We start from the raw sequence: 24,855 nt of genomic DNA, 5'->3' as shown, positions 1-24,855 counted from the left end.
ACAGCAGCACACTGCGCCACGATGGACACATTCTTTTTAATTGCCTGTGTTCATCCTCACTAACATTATTCAGCCTAGGATTTGCGTCTTCCCTCGCACGTCTGTATCTTTATGAGAGGTTTTACTTCCAAGTAAGGGGAAGAGTCGGGTGGAGAACGTTGTAAAAAAGACCCGGGTTAACAGCACCTCACCGCGGTTGCGTAGTGTCCGTCTCTAGGCAACCGTGACAACAACGTCGGTTTGTACATAGACATTCCTCATGGAGCGGGTCGGCCCGTTGCTGAGATACGTCACAGCGTCCGCCATATTGAATGTGAAGGACGCTGTGACGTCAGTAAGCCAGTAAGCTAATACAAGTAAATGGATCGAACTTTATAAAGTGCCGTTCTACAAAGTATTTTAAGTTGATACCTGTCATTGACACATTTTCTCACACACACAAATATATTTGCAGGCACGTGCAGAGGGGGAAGACTGGGGGTGCTTGAGCACCTGCCCTTTTTGCTCCTTGCCCCCAAGTGCCCTTTTGGTCAAATTTTTTTTTTGTTTTTTTGTATTATTATTTTCTAAGCCCTCTTGTGACACATAACATGTACTAAAATGATGATGATGATTATTATTATTATTATTTTTTATTTTATTCATTTATTATTTTTTTGTACAACATAAGCCCTCTGGTCACCTTGTTACCTTTGACCTTTTGCCCGTGACGCATGACGCAGTTGCCTCTCGTGCAGTGAGATAAGGCGGCTAACTGGAGCTAAACGTACCGAACGTTCCAGATTACATAACAGTTTTTGGTGAATAAAAAAAACGTTTTTGGTGAATAAAAAAAACGTTTTTGGTGAATAAAGTGGAGTAGACTTGCTACTTGTCAGATGACGGAAAAATGTTGAAGTATCGTTTCTGCTTCAGCTCGGAGTCGCGGTTTAAGCAGAGAGGTAATGAAATACAACAGACACTGACAGGCCTCTGCGTCTGCCTTTCTCTGAAGAACTACTGAGCGGGAGGAGACAGCCAGGTGAGGAGAAACTGTTCTTATCTATCGACTCAGTATTTTATCATACAGACATTAGGCTGTTGTTGTGCTATAAACTAGCTGCTAGCTAACGATTTTGCTAGCAAAGCAAGATAACTAAAAGTACCGTTAGTGATAACGGTCATTCTTTAGTATTTATTAAGCAATAGGAGCACATCGCCCGTCCAAAACCGATCATCTCCATAATGGATATATGTTCCATCTTCTAATTTCCTTTGCTACTTAATGTACATTTCATTTATTCTGGCATTAGGTAAATGTATCCTGAAGGAGAATAACACTTAAATAATAGTCCAACAATGATATTCATTTAGAATTAAAAATAACTCACCCTGAATTACCATGATAGATATAATGAATGTAATAAAAGTGTCATTAATGAAGGGGAAAAAAACTCAACCCAGACTTTAAGTTTAGGGTCTGGTTCGCAGAGTATGAAGTAAATTTTTTTTTCCTCCCAATTATTCAATGGAGAAAAAAAAACTAACGTCAGTTAAGTAGAATAAAATTGTAATCAAAACTTTTGGAATTGTAATTTCTTTTTTAAAAAACAAATCATTTTGTTTAAAACACTTTCTTTTAAAAATTAAATAACAAATTTTTGTCTCGTGAACTTAAAAAGTTATTTGCCTAACATAAACTTTTATTTGCACACATCAGAAATCTTTTATTGTGATTTTGAGCCCTGCCCACGACTTCATGTGAGAATCACAAGCAAAACTTTGAATCACAAACAAAACCTTAGAATATTAAGAAAAGATTTCTGACAAGTGCAAATAAGTTTGTTTTGCAAAAAAAAAAATTCACTTTATGAGACAAATGTGATTTAAATGTTTAAAAAAGTTTTTTAAGCAAAACTCAGTAGGCTTTTCTCATGGTGACATACATTAACAATTAAATATTTGCTTTTGTTTTTTTGTTTTTTTTCCCCTGCAGTTCTACGTTAAAGTTTGATGCAGCTCCTCTTTCCTGAATGAACCGTCTTCATCTCCACTGCAGCAAACAGGCAGCTATTTTTTTTATAGATTACAGTCACTAAAAGGTTGCATTGTGCCCTTGTTTATATTTTTAATAGTGTAATTCTGTAAAGACAAAATATGTCTGGTGGTCCAGCTCTGATTTACATATCTTKCTAAATTGCGGGTTTGAATATTGCAATACTTTCCTATAACAAAATAGACCTGCAGAAAGAAATTACTAATAAAATATTTTACATATGCATTGTTGTATGCTCTATGTAGAAATTCTCTTTAGCTTTGATTGTATATCTCACAATTTTGTAATTTATCATTGTTTATTAAACTTTGAAAGCTGAGAGGCTTTGTTAATATTCTGTCCTAAAATACGGTTAGATGTGCCCTTTTCTTTTTTGAGCACCTGCCCCTTTAGTGGTCTCTGCACGGCCCTGTATATTTGGTAATCTAAGAAATTACTAAAGACAGAGTTTCTAACTTTTGATGTGATTATTTAATTGTTTTGGGGCATTTCTGAATAAAAAGCACAATGTTTTTATTTGAAAGAAATTATTCTGATAATTTTTATATTGACATTGATGAACAGACACTTTTACAGGGTTTAATTAAAGTATATATTTACGTGATTCCATAATTTAATGTACATTTAACGTTTCAAGACAACAAATAATTTTCTTGTGTTTTTTATACATTGAGAAATTACTTTGATTTATAAATCAGTCATTGTCAAACATTAAACTACATATTTTTCTTACTTTTTTCCAGAAAAAAAATATTACAGTATGTCAACTCTGCTATTGACAGCAAAGAGTGAAAATAATTCTAACAGAGTAAATTATTTTTATTTCATTATATAAGCTGTATTAATACACTAATACTTCAGATTGAGATATTAAAAAAACAAAAAGTGAAAGAATAAAACATTTATTTATTATACTGGGAACACTAGTCACAGGCAGGACTTCAGTCTGCTGGTCACACTGGGAGAACTCCAATGACTTCTGAGACGTCCTGGTTCACAGGCTACAGCCAAGGAGAAAAGAGAAATTATCCAAAAGTGAAATAGAAATCAATATCATCAATATATGTTGCCTTCACATTCAGAAAAAGACATTTTCAGCATGTTGGGCTCTGACTCGTAGCATCTTTATTAGCTAAATACCGACATGATGAAGCTGAGCTGGGAAACAGACTGAAGAACAGCAGCTCCAGTTCTGATCCTGACTGATCTTTCCTCACAAAACCTGATCTTTAATGCACTTCTCCTCTAACAGCGGTTTTTCATCAGCTCTCTCTCATTAGAAAACAGTATGAAAATGTTAGCTGCCTGACAATCATTGGTTACTTCGGGCCAATTAAGCTACATAGGAAATATTTTTCGGTTGTTTAGAAGCGAATTTCTGGCTGCAAAGTCAAGTAATTCTGATCTTTCATCCTTACATGTAAAAAGTAATGCCAATGAATCCAGTTTGTTTCGTAAAACAGTTGAAACAAGTCCACACAGCACAGGACTTAAGGAGCTCCGATTGCTCTGCTGCCACATAGAAGATGGCGGACACTGTTACGTACGACTCAGAGCTCCATGAGGCGTCTACGTATATGATGTCTATTGGTCCATAGCGTTCTGGGGTCCTGTGTGGCTCTCGCCCATAGATATAATATAACATATACACTAATATATATATATATTATGGCTACGCTCCCGCCACGACAATTTAGCTGACCTTAATATTTCCTGTGTTTTGTTTTGGTCATTATTGTTACACTTAGTGTGTGATAGGCGTGTCTTTCGGACATTTATATAATACGGAACAAATCGCGTCCCATACGGGACGCAACATTTAACAGCCAAATACGGGACAATTCCGTATTTTACGGGACGGGTGGCAACCCTACCTCTATCTCCTTCCTGAACTACTACTGCTAGCTAAAGAAAAACAACCAATCAGAACCAGTAGGATGCTCTTAGTGCTGTCAATCAACCTCATTCACTCACTGCTAAATATGCTAACGGGGGAGAAACAACTTACCGTTGCAGAAAAACCGTTTATCTGCCATCACTGGTAGCTATGCTAACCAGACTGAGCATTAATAACAGGCTGTGCTAGCTGCAGCACAAAGCAAGGAGAGGGAGGATGAGCAGCCACATGAGATGGTGATTGACAGCACTTAAACTCTCCTGCCAATTGTATTACAGCTGTAGATGGAAAAAAGATATAAGACATCTGGAATAAAGATGGTTTAAAATAGTGGTAACATACATCAATCCCTGACTTTGTGTTTCACTGCACAAAAATGCAGAAGATGAAAAGAAATGCCCTGCACAAAGCACTTCAAAAAGGACATACAAATCTGGGGAGCCTCCTCTGCTGGTGTGGGCAAGACACAAAACGTGTGCAATATTCTGCCTTGAGGAAAACAATCATCTCTTACACAACACTTTTGACATTGCTTCTTATGCCGTCTTCTGCTTCTGAGGACAAAATTCACATGGACACATAATAAAAACACAAACATGTACCTACTGCATTCCATCTACCATTTTAAGAACAAACAAATGTAGTCACATGGATTCACTGTTTATGTTTCCAGGCATCCTTCTTTATTGCTAAGGAAGGAAGTTGAGGATTGGTGGAGAAAAGGCGAGTGATGCTGTGACCAATGTGAAACAGCACTGCGTCCACAAGACACAAGTACAGTGTGCACCAAACCTGCACTGTTGCATTCTCTGCATAGTGAGAGCTGCACTTTGACATACCAAATGATCAATAATCTCATAGTTGGTTGGAATCTTATTTAATTCAGTTTTACTAAATTTTCAAGCCAACTCTGCCTACCTTAACTATTTTTGTGTGTCCTGCGAAGTAATTAGCGCTCTCTCTGCTCTGTTTGGCACTCAGCAAGCTGCTGAGAGTTCACATTGGCAACTACCACTACGGATGTCCAAAAGTGACTAGATTCAGCAAATTAATGAATGGTAAATGATTACCAATAGAATCTGAAGTAGAAAGCAAAGGACAAAATATGTTTGTCACTGATAAAAAAATATTTCAGTTGTTTAAAAAAAACCTACTGAACCCATCTATTGTCTATGCTTGCTAACCCTTGCAGGATTAGGTGCCTATTTCCAGCAGTCATTGGGCAAGAGGCAGAGCGCACACCAGACAAATTGCCAGTCCATTACAGAGAAACACAGAGACATAGAGGATCATGGGAAGACGTCACGTGTGACAGTCATGTTTTTGGACCATGGGAGGAAGTTGGAGTACCAGAAGACAACCCATACATGCAGGAAGAGAATGTCCAAAACGTCAGATCAGCATTTGAACCCAGTACCCTCTGGCTGCAAGGCAACAGTACTACCAAAAACCAGCTGCATACATCTTCATTTAACTCTTTAATTTTTACATACGAGTGTTGTGCTTCAAAGGTCTACCCATTGGTGCATTAGTAGGCAGTGAAAACACTAATAAGGCACAGGTAGTGGACAGTTTAAAATATTTCATCATGCACTGAAACATGATCGACACATATACCGTCGATAAATTACATTAAATTAGAATATTAATGACAACTTCATATATTTCAGTAAGCAAATTCATTAATAGAATTCCATTTAATAAATTGCAGAGACTGATGTCTTCTAGTTTATATTTCCGTTAAATTTGATAATTTCCCATTTTGAATTAGACCGTTGCATCAGACCACTAAAACAGTTTTATTACAAATATGAGAGGTTTGTGAAAACCATGTTTAATGCCTGCTTAAAGGTAATTGTATACTAAAAACACTTTTAATGTGACAAAATGGATATTTTAGTTTATTGATTATGAGTACAGAATATGTCACAAAACAATGGCAGATTATTGCCTATGCGTCATAATTTCAATATGTTTTTTGTTCTTTCAAAATAAGGTTATTTACAACTTTAATATTCTATTACATATTGAATTTAAATTTTAACTTGTTAGTTTCTATATCTTGCTTTTTTGTTAAATATTTATAGACTTTATTTGTTTATTTCAGATTTTTAAGTTATGCAATGATTTAACAATTCATCTTTGTTAATGCATTGCAGTCGTCATGTTTAAGCTCTGTTGTTTCAGTAGCCAAGTCAATTCAACTTCAGAGTTTGTCTTGTAGGATCAGAAAATCCAAATAGCAGTAAATCGACTTTACTATTATGTTTTATTGATTGATATTACGTTGTTTCATTGAAACTTTTGCGACTACCAAACTAAAACCTACACGGCCTGAGACTGTGTTTAACTCAAACTGTCTTTGTAGTTTTTGAACCTGTGGGTTTTGAAAAGACTAAATCTGAAATGAAAGTCCATTCAAAAACTAACAGGAACTTGTTTGAATGTTCACTTTATCCCACGAGTTCAACAACCTGACACCAGAGCTTTTTATCCATTTTTACCATGACATATCTTACTCTCACACCAACACACGAGAGAGCAAATTCAAGGGAGAGGAGGAGGGACGGAGAGTGAGACACCTGCTTTCTATTACTCCAGTAGATTGCAGGGAAATTGAGTGGGAGTGTTAAACACAAACACATCCATCTATCTGCCCCTCTGTCTGCAATAATTACACACTTCCTGCTCTAAAATGCTTCTCTGATAGCTTTTACTCTAATTGAGTCTTTGTTTAAGCTCAAGTGTGCACATGTAGGTATTCAACTGAGAGCATGTGTCTCTGGGAGTCTCACAACTGGTCACCAAAGGCTACAGATATATTTTAATAAAATACAAAACACACAGAGAAATATGAAAGACATCACTGTTGAGGGACATAGCCCAAAGAAGGCAATCAAGCACTTTTAGTCAGGGGGAAACAATTTGGCTTTTAGGTGGTCTGATGTGCCTGAGATTAAGTTTTTTATAATCTAAGAATAATCACATAAAGTCCCTATAATATACACTTAAGACGGTGGTTATAGCTTGACAAAATGCAAGATTACTCTGGAGCTATGAATAATTTTGCAAGGCACTGTGAATAAATGTCTGCAAACTGTAATGAACTAACAAAACATACTAATGGACAAAATCTCTTAACAATTTGAGTCATCCAGAAAATAACAGCAGTGCAGGTCAGTGGTTTTACTAATTTTCATGTCCATCGTTGTCCTTCTCTGTGTCCTCTTAGGGAAGCTCAACAACGTTGATGCATATCAGTGCAGTGCTATGTATTTTCTGTTAGTCTGTCTCGACACACGGGCGAAATCTCCCTCTAAGGGTCTTCAGAGCTTTTCTCCATGTCCTGTTCCTCATTAGGTGTCTGTCATGGTGCCAGAATCAATAAGCGCAGATGGAAGGAAAAAAAAATATTTCTCCTCTCCTCGCCTCTTTGTGAATGGGCAGATCATTAGTAAATTCCAAAGTGGATACCATCATCACCCTGGAAAAGACCCTCCTCAAATATACTGCTTTCTTTTCTTTTCTATTTTAGAAAATTTTCAGCCTTATTTTTATTCCTTACGACCTCCAGCTTAGGGCTTCAAAAAATGTTTATGGCATCTACTTTGACTTTGAGAAAACTGTAAATTTGCTCAACAATCTCAGTCACACATGAAAATATTTAGTTGTGGGTTTCTTTCTATCTCCCTTATTCCCGGACTGACTCTCCCCCCTACATGGTGTTTAGAATGACGCATCTGTTTCCATACAATGTTGCATGTTTTCTGGCAAAGACAAACAGCACAGTTTAAACAAGGAAGAGGGTGGTGGGGTGCTCATCTGGTTCCGTGTGTGAGTGCCCACCAGGACTACATTAAACAAAAGGAAGAAAGCGTGACACCATCCAACCTCAATTTGTCTTCCTCAGTGTAAACGGACGTACATCATGCTAACATCTCACATGTGTGCGGAGCATTCGCACCCGTAGCAGTAATGAAGAGAAAGGGAATGGAACAAGATGGATAAAGGCAAAGGCAGATGGAAGCAGAACAGAAGTAAAGGAGTGCAGAAAGCTGAGGGCAGGATAAATGTTTCCAGTGTAAATGGATGAGGGGGAGATTGTGACATTGGCTTGGCACCACTCTGGAGCGCTCGTCTGTAACGCAAAAAGAAAATGCAAAGGGGGCTGGGTGGGTTTTCTACCTCAACAGAATAAATGATGCGAAGGGAAATGGGAGTAAACAACATCAGTCATTATAATTATTCTCATACGGCTACTCCCTGCACAAACCGGCACCCACCCACCAACCCTTCTCGTTTTACTCCTCTTCCTCCATTTTTCCATTCGTCTTAACTCCCAGTCTTTTCTCTGGCCATTCCCTATGGCTAGGTTACACCTTATGCTTAATCACCTACAATTCGTTGGGTATTTCTATACGTCCCTTCTTAATCCCTGGGTGTTCGAAAATCAAAGTGTTTTATCTCTGAGCAGAGTGGTTAGGTCCAGCCTAATTAAACATTTCCACATTTTGTGTCATGGGTTGTTTCAGGTGGGAGACTAACTCAAAAGAATCACATTATTATGAAGATGGATGGAGACATTTTAAAAAAATTAATCGGAGAAGTGAGGTGTGGTTGTTTGACCAGCCAAATAAGGAGAACTTTCATCAATGAAGCAGTCATGAAGCCTGAAGGAACTCCAGAAGAGTCGCAGAGCTCCATAGGTGGATTAATTCATTGGTCCAACAGTTGAAAGTAGCAAGTAGAAAGCAATTGTTAAAAGAAAACAATAAGAAATCTCCTTTAGAGCTTTCCAAAAGCCTCCCAGAGGACACAGCAAACGTGAAAGAAGGAGTTCTGGTCAGATGATCATGATGTCTTTGAGTTTGTCAGGACATAGATGTATAAAGCTGAAGAAAAGTTTTACTTCTTCTTCTTTTTTCCTTCTATTTCATGGCGTATTTACGGTGATCTATCTCATAAAATCAAAATGAAATACACAGAGGTTTTGTGGTTGTATTTTGTGAGAATGTAGAAAAATGTAAGCCGAATACTTCTGCAAGGCACTGTATGGAAAGAAACAACCAACAAAATTCTTTAATTTATTACACAGCTGGATTTATGTCTTTCGTTTTCCCAGATGAAGGCAGTGAGAATAATCCAACTGTTAGCTCTGCAGCTGATTGTCTCGCATACTTGATGATTCTGAATGCTAAGCAGTGCGCAGTGAATCATGTCGGCTCTTTCTTAAAGTTGGAAGTGCTTCCCTTGCTCTCCCAGATCCGAATGGCGCTTTGCTTCCCAAGTTTTGTTCCATTCATCAAACAGTTCCTGGAAAGCTCAAATGGTGTATTCAAAAACTGTATTTAGCAAATACTTCATAACCGTTTACAGAGTTATTGAGGAAAAATAAAGTTTCTGAACCAACAGTTCTACCAACTGTGAGTAGGTTAAAACATGTTCACTTAAACTAGAAGAGGATCACCTTTGTAAAACAGCACTGATAGTGCAGCAGCATAATTGTGTGGGAGATTTGAACGTCGTCAGTGAATGCTGCTAATGCAGGATTTAAAAAGATAGAAAAAAAACATACAAAGACTACTTGAATCTCTGAACCAAAGTAAGATTTCTTGCTTTTATGCAATAAAACTGATTTTGATATAGTAATACATTCTACAGCATCTTTCAAATTGAATGAATTTCACGATAAAGATTTTGTAAAGACAGTCAAATTTAAAGGTTTCTTTAAATTCATGTAACCCAAACCACTACAGGAGATTCTTCCTCCCCACAGCCATCACCGCCTACAAAAGTAGTTTATCTGCACTTTTGGGATCAATATAATATTTTTGAATTTAAATTGAATTCATTTTAATTTATTTACACTAGACTTAATTTAGTAATGTCACACTAAAGAAGGCTGAATACAAATACATGCTATGTTGTTCAGATTTTTTTCTTTTGTAAAAACAGTTGAAATAATGCATACTTTTTATTCCATTTCATGGTTATGAGCTCCCTTATGTTTGTGCAGCACATTAAGTCACATTAAAATGTGAAATTTGTGCAACACCACAAAAAGTGAAAAAAAACCCCCCAAAAAAAAAACAAATTCAACACCTTTTCAAGGAACTGTACGTTGGAAATTACTTTTGGAAGTGACAAGATGAAACAAATCTAGAAGATGTTCATTACTTAAATCATGTTGAAAACACTTCAGGTTGGAAATAATTTTTGAATATTTTTAGAATGATACTTTTTCCGTTCCTCACTCATTTTTCTTCATCGATGAGCAATCTTTCCTCTTCAAAATTTTTAAATGGGTGTTGACTTTTCTAGGAACCAACTTAGGGCAGCAAGACATGATGTTTTGGTTCATCAAAGATAGGTTACAGAAGAGTGAACAAACCTTCTACAGCTATTTGAGTTGAAGTAATCAAAACTGTCCTAAAGGAGGAAAGCTTAAGCTTAATCTTATCTAATGCCAAAAAGTATGAAAAAAAAGCCTCTCCTTTCTTACAGTGTAGGTAATATCAGGATGTAAATATTTGATTTTCTCTGTCTATTCTTCTGTGTAGAATATAAAATCTGCAAACCCACTGGCAGCTGTAATACACAGTTTTTGTCCTTAGTGCAGTCAAATTCTGCAACTTAAGGTCGAACACTTGCAAAGCTCCCATGGCTTTGACGTCAATCACGCTAAAAGTACTTGTTCTGAAGTTTGTTATCGCCCACAGACAAGCAGGCACAGACACAAAAGCAGGTTCATGGTTGAACGCTTTTCAAGGTGTCTCTAAGGCCCCCAAAGGCAAAACCCCTATTAGTTTGGATCTGGAGTCATATCAACACACCATGTGATGTTTCCTGCAGATTTATTCTTAAAACTCCCCTGTTCATAAAGAATGTGCAAACCAGGCCCTGGATTTGGCAGGAGCGATCGCGCATGCATGTGTGTGTCCCGTGCAGTCATGTCAACAGAGCAATCATTCATGTGGAGCAAAGTATACACTTGGAGGGCTTAGCTCTGCCGGCATGTGATGATGGACAAGCCTTTCAGGGAATAAGTGAGCGATGGAGAGAAGGAGGGGTTGGGAGGTGGGGGATGGATAGATGGAAAAGAGGGAGCTAAACACAAAAACCAGGAAATCCTTTTCTATAATTGCATTTACAAATGTAGGTTGCAGATAAGAAGGCAAAAAAAAAAAAAAAGTTACATAAAGAAAGATAAGCTTAGCTGAATGTCTGCTCTGTTGTCAAGGCGAGCTGGGCAGAAAGCCATGGCTAACACTCCACTAGTCCAGAAGGGAATAAACTTCCTAATTGCCGCCACTTTTATGCTTCCCCCATCTTTCCAAACCCCCTTTCTGTTGGCTTTAAGGACAGGTACCGGAAACACTTATTCATTAACAACCTTGAGCTTGTTAGCCTCAGTGAAGCACTCTTCAGAGTGGGAGGGGAGTTTAAGAGTGTGTGTATGCATGTGCAGATGTGTTTGTGAGGAAACAAGAGGTAAGGGGGGGTTAAAGGGTAAGGCAGGGCCATTTGGAGGGGGGGTGTCTTGGTTTGGTGACCTGGGGTCCTCGAACAGATGAGGGGAGTTCTGGTGAAAGAAATCTTAACAACATTGCAACTCAATGAACCATGTCCCTTAGAAGCAAGCTTTGGGTGGGCACATTCATTTTTTAGGATGTCTTGCACTTTTAGAAAAATGTGTGTTCTGGTAAAGCGTCACTACTCTGTAAATCACTTTCACATTTTGTCCAATGTGTTTGTTAAAAGCAGCAACTTCAAAATGTCAAGATTTTATGTAGCAGACTAACACAAAATTAGTTGCCAAGCAAAACACTACATGATCACATCAACCTGAAGTCACTATTGCAATGGAAAATCATGGAGGTGGCATCATCATGCTGTGGGGAGGTTTTCTTCTGCAGACGCAAGGAAGTTAGGAAGTTGGCCAAAGTAAATGGAATGCAATTAAATACAGGAAAATTCCTGAAGAAAACCTATTAGAGGTTGCAGGACTGTGGACTGTTTTTCCACAGTTGAGGTTCACCTTCAAACAGGACAACCCTCAGCATACACCAAGGAATGGTTCAGTCAAAGTCCAGACCTAAATCCAACTGAGAAGCTGTGGAAAGACTAGAGCACTGATGTCTCCGCAGGCTCTCAGCCCCATCTGACTGAGCTTAAGCTATTTTGCAGGAAGATGATGGGTAAACAATTCCATCTCTAAAGCTGGTAGAGGTATATCCTGAAAGACCTGCAGCTTTACAAACATGCACTACTCCGAGTTGGTCTATCTAAATCCCAATAAAATACAATACAGTTTGTGATATGGTACCAACACGACAAAATATGGGAAACTTCAGAGATTAGGAATACTTCGGAAAGGCTCTCTAGATACTAGGGGGAAACAAGCAGCATTTAAACATCCTTCTGGTCTGTATTATTCACAGCTGTCTGTATTTGTATCCTTACTGCTGCATGACAAACTCTGCATTAGTCTTCTACCTTAGCTCTGCGCTCTCATGAAACCACAGCATAAAAAAGTCAAGTCTTGTTAGAGAAGATCAAAACATGATGCACAACATCCGAGCGCTGAGGTCTGCAAACATGTGCGGTCGTTTCCAAGACAGCAAGCAGAACTTGGTGCTTTTATTGGCTTTAAAAGATAATTACATGCCTACTGCCTTCCTCTTACAGCTGATCCAGGGTCAGCAATTTTCCCCATGCAAGCAGGTTTCAAAATCTATTGCATATTTTCTGTCTTGATTGTGACACTTTGTTGAAATTCAGCTAAGGCTTCCTTCCCAAAACCTCTTCTTTGCCACCCATGCAGCTGACAAAGGCCTCCTTGCTCCACCATCAGTGCAGTGAGCTCAGGACCACATGCCCTTTTTCATTACTCTGAACAGGCCAGCTGTATTGTAACTACAACCAATTTCCTTGCAGTCTATAAAGCTGTCAATCAAAATCATACAGAACAGGGAGTGGAGGAGGGAGCTGCAGGGGCGGAGCTGGGTGGGCTTTGAGGGAGGGCTGCAGGGGCAGGAGACCAGATGTCAAGAAGGAGGATAGAGGTAGTAAGCAGGGGTCAGAGGGGGTGTCCATGAAGCAACAGTAAGACCAAAGCTTTATTTTTAAATTTCCATTTATTAAAGTTATGAACAAAAGAGACAAATAAGTTATATTTTCATTTGTTAGAATTCTATCAGTGTTTGAACATTAATATTTAGAGAGCTAGTACAAAATTCCTACTTTCATGGCTAGCTTCTGATAAACCCATAGAAACAGCTGTCTCTCTCCAAGGATCGGAACATAATACTGAAGGGGAGGCGGCCATGTTGTCTCACACAACAGTTAGCAATGAAAGTGTGCACCTTAAGGCTTTTTCTCTCTTTTTTTTTTTTCTTTCTTATGGTATATCATTACATATAAACTCTTTAGAAATATACTTCTGTCAAATACCTTGACAACTACTATGTACACTACAAAAATAAATTTTCATATAAATAAATTATATGGCATACATTTATCTTTGTAACTGAAAACAGCATAAATCCACGCCAACAGTGACCAAAAAAAAAGAAAAAAAGAATGGCAGTCTGAAAAAGTCTGATTTTTTTCCTTTTAAAATCCTCTAAGAGCTATGATGAGATCTGTTGTGTACAAAACAAAACGTTATATACTCTTCTCTTCCTATTTAACATTAGTAAGCACTTTATACAGATCAACTCCATTAATGTAAAAAACATTACTGTAATAGTGTTTTTTTCAATAGACATAAAATCCCTGCATTTTGTTATCCACTGGCATTTTAACAATAAAAAACAACATATTTTTATATTACAAAAATATAAATATAGAAATTGAACAAAGAACAAACAGAGAAATGAATAAAATAGTTGCCAGCTACGATTCTCTCCGCTGCTGCCAATGTGACAAATGGGAGGAAAAACAAACAAACAAAAAAAAAAAAAACTAAAACAACAAAGAAAGTAACCCATTTCAGGCAAGCAGCTGATGTACAGTGGCTCTCAAATAATACACACCCCATTAAAATGCCTATTTTTTGTGATGTAAAAATGTGAGACTCTAATAAATCATTTCAAAAAGGTTTCCTTATTTTAAATTTCATACATATATTTGCAACTCAAGGGAACAAAAATTTTCTTTAAATAAAAAATATGAAAAATACAAAGCCGCACCGACTTGTTTGTAAAAATGTGAACATTCTTAAACTACTTTCTTAAAGCCGGTTTTAATTCAATTTTAGCATTTAGTTTGTTTTCACATCTCACTTCCCTTAAATTACAGTGAATCTATTTACACAAAGTTACATTTTAGAGGTCCTAGAAGGATTGCCTGTTCATTTGCCAACTTTAGCTAAAAGCACAGTTTGCACAGGGGAGGTTACAGACAATTCAAATGTTCTCAACATTAAAAGGTATCACTTAGGGGAAGGCTATAAACAATTCCCACAGCATTAAATATGCACACTACAGCAATAGCTGGAGAAAATATGGCACAGCTTGGAATTTACAATAACTGCTAATTTCTCCAAAACTAATGAAAAGATGAGTGAAATTTTCTTTTTTTTTTCTTTTATCGAGTCCACACACATATTTGAATCAGTGACAGAATGATTTTATTTTCTAAGAGGAAAATTAAAGCACTGGAATTGCCTCGCTATAGTTCAGAACTAAATCTGACAGTAAATCTGTGGGATCATCTGAAGGGGGAGAAAATGTCTGCTTATTGTGATAAATTTGGGGAACTTTTGTCAAGGAGAATGCACCACAGTTACCAGGCTGAGATGTGGGGACGGTTACAGACTCCTGCCAATGAAGACTAAGTACTAAAAATGAAGCATTGGTTTATACAACCAGCTTATTGGAGTGCCGTTTCCCTACATACAGCTTAAATTCTTTATTAGCTGAAATGTCACATTGAGTGGGGAAAAGGTTTTGAAACATTTATGACCAATATTTTTACATCACAAAAACCTGATATTTTAACAGAGGTGTGTAGGGTTTTGAGAACCACAACAGCTCAGTGAACAGGAGAAAAAAAAGAAAACTACGAATGTTCGAGAATGAGTCGGAGTGTAAGAAAAGGTTGTTGTGGAAGGAGACCAAAGGGGCCCAAGAAGTGTACAAGTACGCCTGCTGGCACTGACACCAGCAGGCATAAACCGGCCATATCTGGTGAAGGTGGGGTACAAAAAAAACTGACCCGACTCTTCCTCTTCCACCTTCCACCCCCATAAGGCTCAGGCTTGTGCAATTTAGCAGCTGAGTGGAGACGTCCAATTAGTGTCATGGCCTTATGTTGTGGATTTTTAAGAGCTGAGGTCAGTGGGGACAGCTGTGGCCAAACTATGACCAGTTGTCTTTATTGTCATGAAATAAAGGGGGGCCTCAGATCCAGGCAGAGGACAGGAGTTGTGTAGAAAACCACTACACACACAAACACACACAGCAAAATATGAGGCCTTATTGGTCTTAGCCCTTCGAAGGCTGTATGGTCTAGCTTATTGGATGGACAGAAAGAGCTACTTCAAGCGAGATATATTCCTGTGAATGAAACGCAGTCAAGTGCCATTTTGAGTCGGGTCATACAGTATTATAGTTTGAGCTTTAGCTTATCCACAAGACAAAGCCACTTTATAAGGTGCAGAGGTAGCACCTTGTTTTTTTGACCCTGTTCCAGAATCAGTAACGTGAAGGTCCCTGTAAAAAGGTAAGAGTTAATTTCTGAGGTGGGTTCTGAGGCTGCTCAGAACCTGTTTGAGCCTGCCAGGGTTGTTTAACATCACAAAACCTCTTACAGTAAAATACAACCAGCCTAACAGACAGTGATACAAAGCTGAGTGCAGAAACAGGTTTCAAGGCCGTAACTAAAATAAAAATAAGGCAAAAAAAAAAAAAGAAAAAAAAATCTTAAAATGTCTTCATACCAACTCATTTTAAATAGCACGCATAGCGTGTCGAGTTAAAACAGTAATTCTTTCATATCTACCACAGGTTTGTGATAAAAAAATTAATAGTTTTACAAGCGTACCTTTATACAATAATAAAAACACACACAAACAGATATACCATAGCTTTGTTGGATGATTCTAACAGTTTCCCTCATGTTTTAAATGAGTGTAAATGTTAGTCTGAACTGAGGAGGCATCTGGTGAATGGAGCCGTTTCACATTACACAACCTGACACACACACACACACACACCCACACACACACACGCATACACATACACACATTCATATACCTTGACAGATCACTGGTTCTGGTTGAAGAGAGATTTGCATAGTGTTAAAAATGTACTTAGTAAAAAAAAAAAAATAAAGTTCTGAGCAGCAACTGTGAATGCTGACAGGCATGTTTGTCCTACATTGAGCTTCCTATTGGCACAGATCCACAGAGAAGTGAACAGTAATCAAAATGCACACACATTCATGCATACACACCTACAACATATACAGCCCCAGTCTATTAAGTAGGAGTTGTACAGCTCCTCAAAAAAATTATACCTACTATTTGTTTATATTTACATATGTATACATCTTTTAAATATAGATAGAAATATCTAAAACAAGAGTCCACTGTGTTACAGTAACATTGAGCACCATTGTGGCAACACTGGCAAGCTTTTACGCTACATGGGGTCAGAGGTGGGGTTGTGCCAAGCTGGTCAACTGCTTAGCAAGACAGGGGAGTCCATCTTTGGCCATAGTGCTTCTCTTCCCCAGATCTGGAAAAAACAGTATGTACATTAAGGTGAATGGTCAGACATTTTACATTCAGGCACTAAGTAGGTAATTTTATTGCTAAAGATGCACAGAGAAATAGGCTGGTGACCATAATCAAGATGATTTTCATCTAGATCAGTTTCCAATTGGTGATTGGCTGCTCAAAACCAAAAAAATGAGACCTTTTTCAGAATCAGTAATATGAATCTCATGTTAAGAAAAAAATCTCTAAAACTCTAACAATTTCAACTGAAAAGATCATGTTTAGTAAAAGCGTTTTTTGTGCTGAGTTTTAAATTTAAAAAAAGCTCTCAAGAATTAGAGTTAAAATGTGTTAACGGCCATGTTTCAGAGGTAATTATTAAAAATCCGATCTTAGAACAAGGAAATGTTTTCATTTGTATGGTATTTTATCAACATGCACCCTATCTTTAGGGTAATCTTTTCTTAATTTAAAGCTCCACAGATTTGCATTGTTTTTGAACTCCCACTGATTGGTTCACTGTTTACTGTTTAGCACTTTTAAACCTTTTAAACTATTATTTTGAATTTTGATATAAATGTGTGTGTTCTTTTTAAATTTTAAGTCTTGCTCTTAAAAGATAAAAAGTTCGGAGTAAGGATTTTTTTATTCATTAGTTTTAAAAATGGAGCCTTTTAAACCTTCACCAGGGACTGAATCAGAAAGTTAACATTCACCTAAAGGGCCAATGAACAAATTGTATTTCAGAATCTTGCCCAATAAGTACTTTAATTTGATGATTTGATGCATGCATTATACCTTTAAATCTTCTTCCTTCAGTAACAACTTCCACACTAAATAATGTTCTTGTTAGCTCAACTTAGTAGCCCTAAGTCATGGAATTAAACTGATTCTGGTGACTTGTCGATTTCTCCGCTAGTAATATTGTTATATGTCTGTGATTAAGCCAGTTATGTGTATGAAACAAATCTACCTATGAATCTGCTAAAGGAACCGAACTCTCACCTCAGCTAGCCTGTTGGCCATGGTTCCTGTCAGCTGCCTCCAATTCCAAATCCTGAAGCTCCACAGATTCCACCTTAGCCTCCCTACCCCCTGTGTGGGTGTACAAAGGCACGTGGGGGTCTGGGAAAGCCGATTCTGACTCCTCTGGCCCCGATGGGCAGTAACTGTCTGTTCCCGTGTATTCTGGGAAGGAGGAAGCTGGACCTTGGGCGGAGAATGGCACAGGATGAACGGCTACAGTGACCGAGGCCGATGCCGTTACTGTGGTGATGGGCTGACAAAAAGGAGCGTTGTTGGTGTGTTGGTGCGGGAGGTGGTGATGATGCTGTTGGTGATGATGAGGCTGCGAGTTGTGGGAAGAGTGGCCGCTGTGGCCTGCTGAACGTTCTCTGTAGCTGCGAGAGCTTTGATGGCCCCCAGCCTCGGTTGCAGTTTCAAAAGCGTCCATGCGCGGTTGGGCCGGGGGCGAGGACTGCCAGTGCTGCTGGCCCCTTGGGTCCCTGCTGCAGTTTCGCTGAGTATTGCCATGCTGGATACCAGAATCACAACCCTGAGAGGGAACAAACTATAGAGAACCACAATAAGACACTCATTTAAATCTGACACATGCAAAGAAAAATCCATCTGTGATAGTTCCCTACCGAAGACACAGTATAGGCTGGGGGGTCAGGCTGCTGTCTCGGTGAACGCCGTTGCCCTGACCCCGCTCTTCTTTCCTCCTCTGGCCGGGCCACTCTGCCCCTGCTGGTCCGGAGGTGGTGGTGCTGCTCCTCTGGTTGAGTTTGTCCTCTGTGAGGGTAAAGGTTGTAGTTCTGCACCTCTTGGCTTATTCCAGACACTGTGGCATTAGAGCTGTACTCCGAGTCTGACGAGTCTGTGGCTGCACCAGAGTTCGTGACGGGTCCAGAGGTTTGGTGTGGACGGACCGAGAAATGGACCACTCGAGGAGGGGCTTCTGGGCAGGGGGTGGGTAACCGACTTCGACCATCAGTGGGTGAAACCTGACCAATGAGAGGAAGGCAATCAGTTTTTGGACATCTGTAAGTCCCTTTCTATTGACAAAATCACAACTGTAATGTTCAATAAAGACTCTACTCTCAAGATCTCAGCACAAGATTTCACAATATTTCTCATAAATGTTAAGTTTGTTCTGCAATGCATCATCCAATCAATGCTTGCATTTAACTTCATCTGGTAAGATTAAAATTGTGAGGTATTGTAATCTATCAGCATAACCTCCAAATAAGGAGGAGAATACAAACAAATTGGCTGAAAGCAATCAATCACATTAGAAAAAAAAACCCTTGAGAATACAGGAACCGACTAACCAACAAAGTTAAAATTGTCATGGTAATTGGATGTTGGCATGATATTGGAACAATTTACTGTTTTGGTATGCTGAGGATGAAGTCACTGACTTAGTGACGAAGTGGCCACTTCTCTCGAAACTGCCACTCAATATTCTTCCCTGGAGTGAATTAAATTATATCCCTACTTCCTATTAATAAAAACACAATTGCCCTGGTTGATTAAGACTGCATTCTGGGTGAGGTACAATTTAAAAAACTGTACCTCTGGATAAGGTCCAAAGTATGACAATAATACTGGGAGAAGGACCAATCCATTCAGCACTCCAAGAACTGTCAGGATGGCTAACACTGCAAAGAAATACCTGCAATAAAAAACAAATATACGAAAAGGATTAAAAAGAGTAAATAAAACTGTCAACCTATTGTAAATGCTGAAAAACAGCATTTACTATTTATTTGGTTGTTTAAAACATTTTCTAAAAATACAGTAAAACAAACATGGAGCAAAGTGGATGACACTGCCAAAAAGCATGGGCATAGGGTTGCTTAGACTAACAAAGACAAACATGAGGAAACAAAGAAAATACTCCCAAAGACCACAGATGTTTACACGTGGAGAGAAATGCGCAGGTTCATTCGCCACACATGCCCAAAATAATACTTCCACACCGACACCAGCCACTCCCCAAACAAAACACACATGTACAAACCCCCCACAGATAGCTGATGCGTGCACTGTGGTTCTGAGGAGCAGAACAGAAAGGTACCTTGTGTGTGTCTAAGTCCTGCCAAAGAGGGTTAGTCTTAAAGAAGCCACAGAAAGAAAAGAAAGGGGAAGCATAATTAGCAAGAGCTGGTTAATTCAAAGGCACAGGAATAAAAGGGGGGGGGAGAGAAGAGGGGGAGGTGGGGCTATTGGGGTGAGGGCACTCTTGGGTGTGCAGTGTATAAGCAAACATGGGGAAAACAAAGCAGAGTGGAATGCGAACGGAGGGGGTAAAGGAGGTTGAAGAGGGAGGACATTGGGGTATAAAGTGAGGGGGGGACAGGGACAGGGGCCTCTCTTTCCTCTCTGGTTTAAAAAAGGGAGAGGGGCAAACAAATGAAGTGAAGGGTATAGAATTTAAACAATTTAGTCTAGGGACGAAAAGAAGAAAACCCAGAGAGCACCACCCTTCCCTGGCCTCTTTCTTCCCTCAATCTTTTTATTTTTCTCTCCATCTTCTTCACTCCTTTCCTTCCAGCTAAGCTCCTGTGAAATTCCCGGCCACTCTACAATCCCCTCCATCTAATTAAATCTGTATGTATCAGGTAAGACCCCACACTCTCTGCTCTGAATCTCGCCCTTGCTCAAATCAAGTCACCTACATGAGAAAGAGCTCTCCTTGCCACTAGCCATGTGAAGGGACACTATCAGGACACCCAGATACACAGCAGCTAGCCTATCTGTGCAATGTTTGACTTTTGAGTGAGGCTGAATCACTTGAGGTTCTGATTTGTTTGTGCGCTACACAGATGATGCTGTAGTGTTCTGCTACAATAGTCTTTGTAGGTTCGACGTGGCTGCTGACTATTAAGTGAAGGTTGCAATGAGATCAGTCCTGCATTTAGTTAATCAGGACTATTTCAATAAAATTTGCATTGCATAGCTATCCAGTTAGGATATTTGCTCTACATTTATCATATGTGGTAGGGTTATATTTTGAATATATTTTAATCAATGGAGAAAGCCACATCATGGCTGTTTGTGTTTTTCATGTCTTGGTTGTATGCACTGCGTTGCCTTTTGTTATAAAAGTAGAGTTACACATTTTTCATGTAGAAATCCCATACTTTTTCTGACTCCTTTTTTCAGATTTCTCAGTCATTTCAAATTATAAGAAACAAACATTCGCTGTAAATTTAAGGTGCATATTTACATATGGCACCATCAAAAAATTTGTAAGGGAGGAAGGAAGGGCAGACAGACTTAAGGACACATGAAAGAAATGTATGTAGAACACAAGAAAGACACAAGGAAGAAAGAGAGAAGAAAAAATAAGAAAACAGAGGAAGAGTGGTCGATACATGCAGTACACTTAGAATGAAAGACAGTAAGGAAAGCCACGAGGCCAGGGGGGGGCCTTGTGATTAACTGGCAACCTATCCAGGATGTAACCCGGCTGTCACCAGTATGAGATGGGCACCAGCCCCCCTAAGAGCCCTGCAAGAAGAAGCGGGTATAGAAAATGGATGGATGGATGAGGCAAGAAAGGAAGGTAGGAGGCAGAAAACAAGAAAAGAACAAATCACACAAGAAAGTAAAGATGAAAGAACACAAATAAGAAAAGAAAGATAGAAGACGGGGTGCAAACACAAGGAAGGAAGAAAGGGCCTGTTAAGGACATAAGAAAGAACTGAAGGAAATAAATAAGAAAGGAATGGAGTAAGGACACAAGGACACAAGGAAAGTTACCAGTATGACAGGACACCACAAAGAAAGGAAGGCCAGAAAGACACAACGAATGGCGGTTTGACAGAAGAAAAGAGGGAAGAAAAAAACAGAGGGAAAAAGAAAAAAGAAAGACATAATGGAAAAAGGAGATAGGAATGATGGACACAGTACAGAATGGAAGGACAGAGGAAAGGAAACATTTACACAGTAGTAAGGTAATGAGGTCCGACATTAGAATACTTTTGATACTATTTCGGACCTGGAAAAAAGAACTCGGATCAGACTCCAGACTGTTAATGACAACATCGGAACTGCATTAAGCCACTTAGCTTGAACATACTGTTTGCAAACCTTTAGCTTGAAGTTAATTGGGAAGGAAAGGTCCAAATGATTAAACATTTGATGTAATTTTTGGCTTATAAAAATGAATAACAGGTGATTAAATTGAATTACATAAAAACAATAAATAAACTGTGTCAAGTAAGGGACTCGCTAATATGATTTATTTTACTGAAACAGGAACCTGGATGGATTAGTTCATTCAAATTCTTGTCCAATTAGTTAACTTATGAGTGTCCTGAGAGCCATGAGGTAGAAAATCTGAGCTGATTTATCATGCCTCGAGTCCACCTACTTTCCCTTCTTTCTGGTGGAGCTCTGACCACACACGTGCATAGGCCTGTCACGATAACAAATTTTGCTGGACGATTGTCTAAAAAATTATAGTTTCAAGACCTTTTGACACTGATTTAATGGAAATAACCAATAATGCATGCGATTTCCTGCCATAGATAGAGGACACTTTATTTTCAAAAGAACACATAACACTGGAAATGATAAACTAAATAAAATAAACAACCAAAAACAAGAAGGATTCTCAGTCTCCATTAACCAAAAACATACTTGAATAAAAACTAAACAACATAAACCCAAAGTGGAAATAAATACTGCATTCAACCAAAAGAGTGCAGATTATGAAGTCTGTATACTATATTGCCCTTCAGTAATCACTAGATTTAAATAGAGAAGATGGGCACATCACACTACCTAATGGAGTAGTTCACACTACACGATTTTTTTGTCCCTATTTTCCCCTTATGACAATCTTAGAACGTTGGCCGATCTAAGATTGTCGCTGGTGATTTTGTAACCGATCATCCTGCAGTGTGATTTAGATCGTAGTGGTCGCTCCGATCTAAATCAGGGGTTTTCCCCGACTGGGAGCTTAACGCTGAATGTGACAGGTAGCTAATCAGAAAGCACGGATTCTCCTCCGCGCTGAGGGGAAATTACGGAGGGGAATCCCAAACAGCTGACACGGTGCAACCCGAAATCCAGGGACATTGGAGATAATATGTAGAAACAACATTAATATATATTCAACATTTCGTGCAAAGAATATAGAAATGACAAGGGGGGGGAGTATTGGAGCCAAATTGCTACCGCAGTTGATAAACCCGGCAAGTTTTCAGCTGTTCTTCGTTAACGTGACATAAATAGGTTATAATGATTTTCATTCAGTCAGGACTTTACGCTGACTCTAGCCATATGCATTGCAGGTAGATTCTAGTAAAGCATTGATTAATGCCTGATATTAAAATTAGTTAACTGGACTTGTAGCCATTATTTTGTGCCCATGTGGCTGGACACCACACGGCACAACAAACCCGATCGAACCGTTATACCTAGGATTTCTTCGGCTAATGTGTGGTTTAGAAAATGGGCCGACAATCGGCCGACAACTCGTGTAATGTGCGCTGGACATTACACTAAGGAAATGAGGGATGGAGGGTCAGTGCAGAGCATCAGAGCTGAGCCTTTTTTAAATCGGTATCATTAACAAAGAAAAAAGGCAGGAAGAGACGATAAAGCCGATAATTAAAATGAGGTCGATAGGTTTAATTATCGTGCGATTAATTGATTTATCATTTATTGCGACAGGCGTACACGTGCACTTTTACTGCTTCAAGGCATCCATGTCTTACTTTTAGTACACATCAAAACCATTCTTGTAAATCAATCTAAAACACCAGCACTGGTAAATGCTATGTCATTGCTCGAATTACATCTACTGTACATATGGATGCATGCAGCCCACATACCGGGCAGTGAGTCCCGCCGGACTGTTTAGAGTGAAAACATTCACAGGGCTGACAGCGAAAGCTAGGGAAACATTTCTTTCAGCGCATGCAGAAAAATACGAGCCGGGCCCTGTTGTTATTGCACCGTCTTGGGGCGCCGCTTTGTTTGCTCTGACAACAGCAGGACCTTTAAATGGAGGCTCCCAGACCGAGGCAGAAGCCAGAGGCGCAGCACACCGCTGGAGGTGAGGAGCGAAGGCCCATTGGCCTCCAGAGTTTGTGTGTTTGGATACGCGTGTGTGTGTGTGTGTGTGTATGCGTGGACGTGCAGGCATGCCATCATTGACCCCAATGATTACAGGGTCAGGGAGCATGGCGGTGTGTGTATGCGTGTGTCTATATGTAGGGACTGCGTGTAACTGTTGGCATGTACATACATGAGCACAGTTTGTGTAATTGCAGATCAGATGGAGTTCATTGCTTCCAGTTCTTAAAGGAACAGGTCAACAAATTTGTACAGTTAAGTGCAAAGAAGAATGCATGCACTGAGCCTATTTGTTTAGAGGAAAATTCCTATAATAGTCCAGAGAGGAACGTACAGAATGCTTAAAACCTGGCGTCCGACAGAGAGACTCAACAGTTGTAGTTTATTTTAATATCCTTCTCTACAGTCATCTCCCTTGCTACCCCAAACAAACAAGCAATAAAAAAACTGAAGCTTCCTTTCGTCTGAAAGTAATAAGAACAGATACATTTGGATGCATGCAGCCCACACACCGGGCAGTGAATCCCGGTATGTGAAAGTCCATCTTTCAATTGTTTCAACACAAGGAAATACTGAATATTGGCTTGGAGAAGGATGGAGATAAAAACATTTTCTGCAATTTTTTTTAGCGGGATCTTCTTTCAACAATAAAGATAAAAAGTTATCTCATGCCAGGAAAAAAAACATATGTTTATAGAAACAGAGCATGCAGTGCAGATATAGGTTGTGTAAAACAAAAAGACCGATGGAGGAAGAGGCAGAAAGAGAAAGGCCTTCATGCATGAGTGGTGGCTCAGGGACATTCCTGCAAAATGCAGGTTTAGACAAGGTCTCAACAGACTGTGGACGCCACACAACTGCCATATGATAACCTTTAAGTGCAATCCAATGACAAAGTCTTTTGGTACTCACCTGACGATAAAGTCGAACTCGGAGCCTGCGAGCATTAAGACACCCAGTAGAGTGGAGAAGGCACCATCCAGCACCGGAGCAAACATGTGCTCTAGTGCCAGCACTGCCCGTTTGTGACGATCCCCAATAGCTGTCAGGAATGCCTAAAATACAGACAAACATACAGTTCAAATCTTTTTCTTTTTTTTTTTT

The 24,855-nt window shown here is 39.1% G+C and overlaps 1 protein-coding gene and 1 long non-coding RNA gene across 3 annotated transcripts in view; one reads left to right on the top strand and one right to left on the bottom strand.

Moving 5' to 3' along the window:
- Positions 1 to 4,425: 4,425 nt before the first annotated feature.
- Positions 4,426 to 5,401, top strand: LOC103470156 (uncharacterized). The gene is made up of 2 exons (XR_534459.2): positions 4,426 to 4,748; positions 5,125 to 5,401. It is a non-coding gene; the product is annotated as an uncharacterized LOC103470156 (long non-coding RNA).
- A 7,649-nt stretch (positions 5,402 to 13,050) lies between these two features.
- The window catches only part of ptch1 (patched 1), a 63,838-nt gene continuing 52,033 nt past the window's right edge, over positions 13,051 to 24,855 (bottom strand). Inside the window, exons 20-24 of one of the 2 annotated variants that reach the window (XM_008418343.2) lie at positions 24,664 to 24,806; positions 19,234 to 19,333; positions 18,303 to 18,662; positions 17,662 to 18,226; positions 13,051 to 16,675 (exon numbers count right to left, since the gene is read on the bottom strand). In XM_008418343.2, coding sequence (XP_008416565.1) covers positions 17,663 to 18,226; positions 18,303 to 18,662; positions 19,234 to 19,333; positions 24,664 to 24,806 — 1,167 coding nt within the window. In that variant the 3' untranslated portion in view covers positions 13,051 to 16,675; position 17,662. Of the gene's footprint in view, positions 16,676 to 17,661; positions 18,227 to 18,302; positions 18,663 to 19,233; positions 19,334 to 19,738; positions 19,775 to 24,663; positions 24,807 to 24,855 lie in introns of those variants that run through there. The other variant, XM_017306869.1, reaches the window with a different exon arrangement.

The sequence above is a fragment of the Poecilia reticulata genome, linkage group LG9 (genome assembly GCF_000633615.1).
Source record: "Poecilia reticulata strain Guanapo linkage group LG9, Guppy_female_1.0+MT, whole genome shotgun sequence".
Classification (NCBI taxonomy): Eukaryota; Metazoa; Chordata; class Actinopteri; order Cyprinodontiformes; family Poeciliidae; genus Poecilia; species Poecilia reticulata.
The sequence above is the reverse complement of the archived record's forward strand: the minus strand, read 5'-3'. Positions and strand labels throughout refer to the sequence as shown.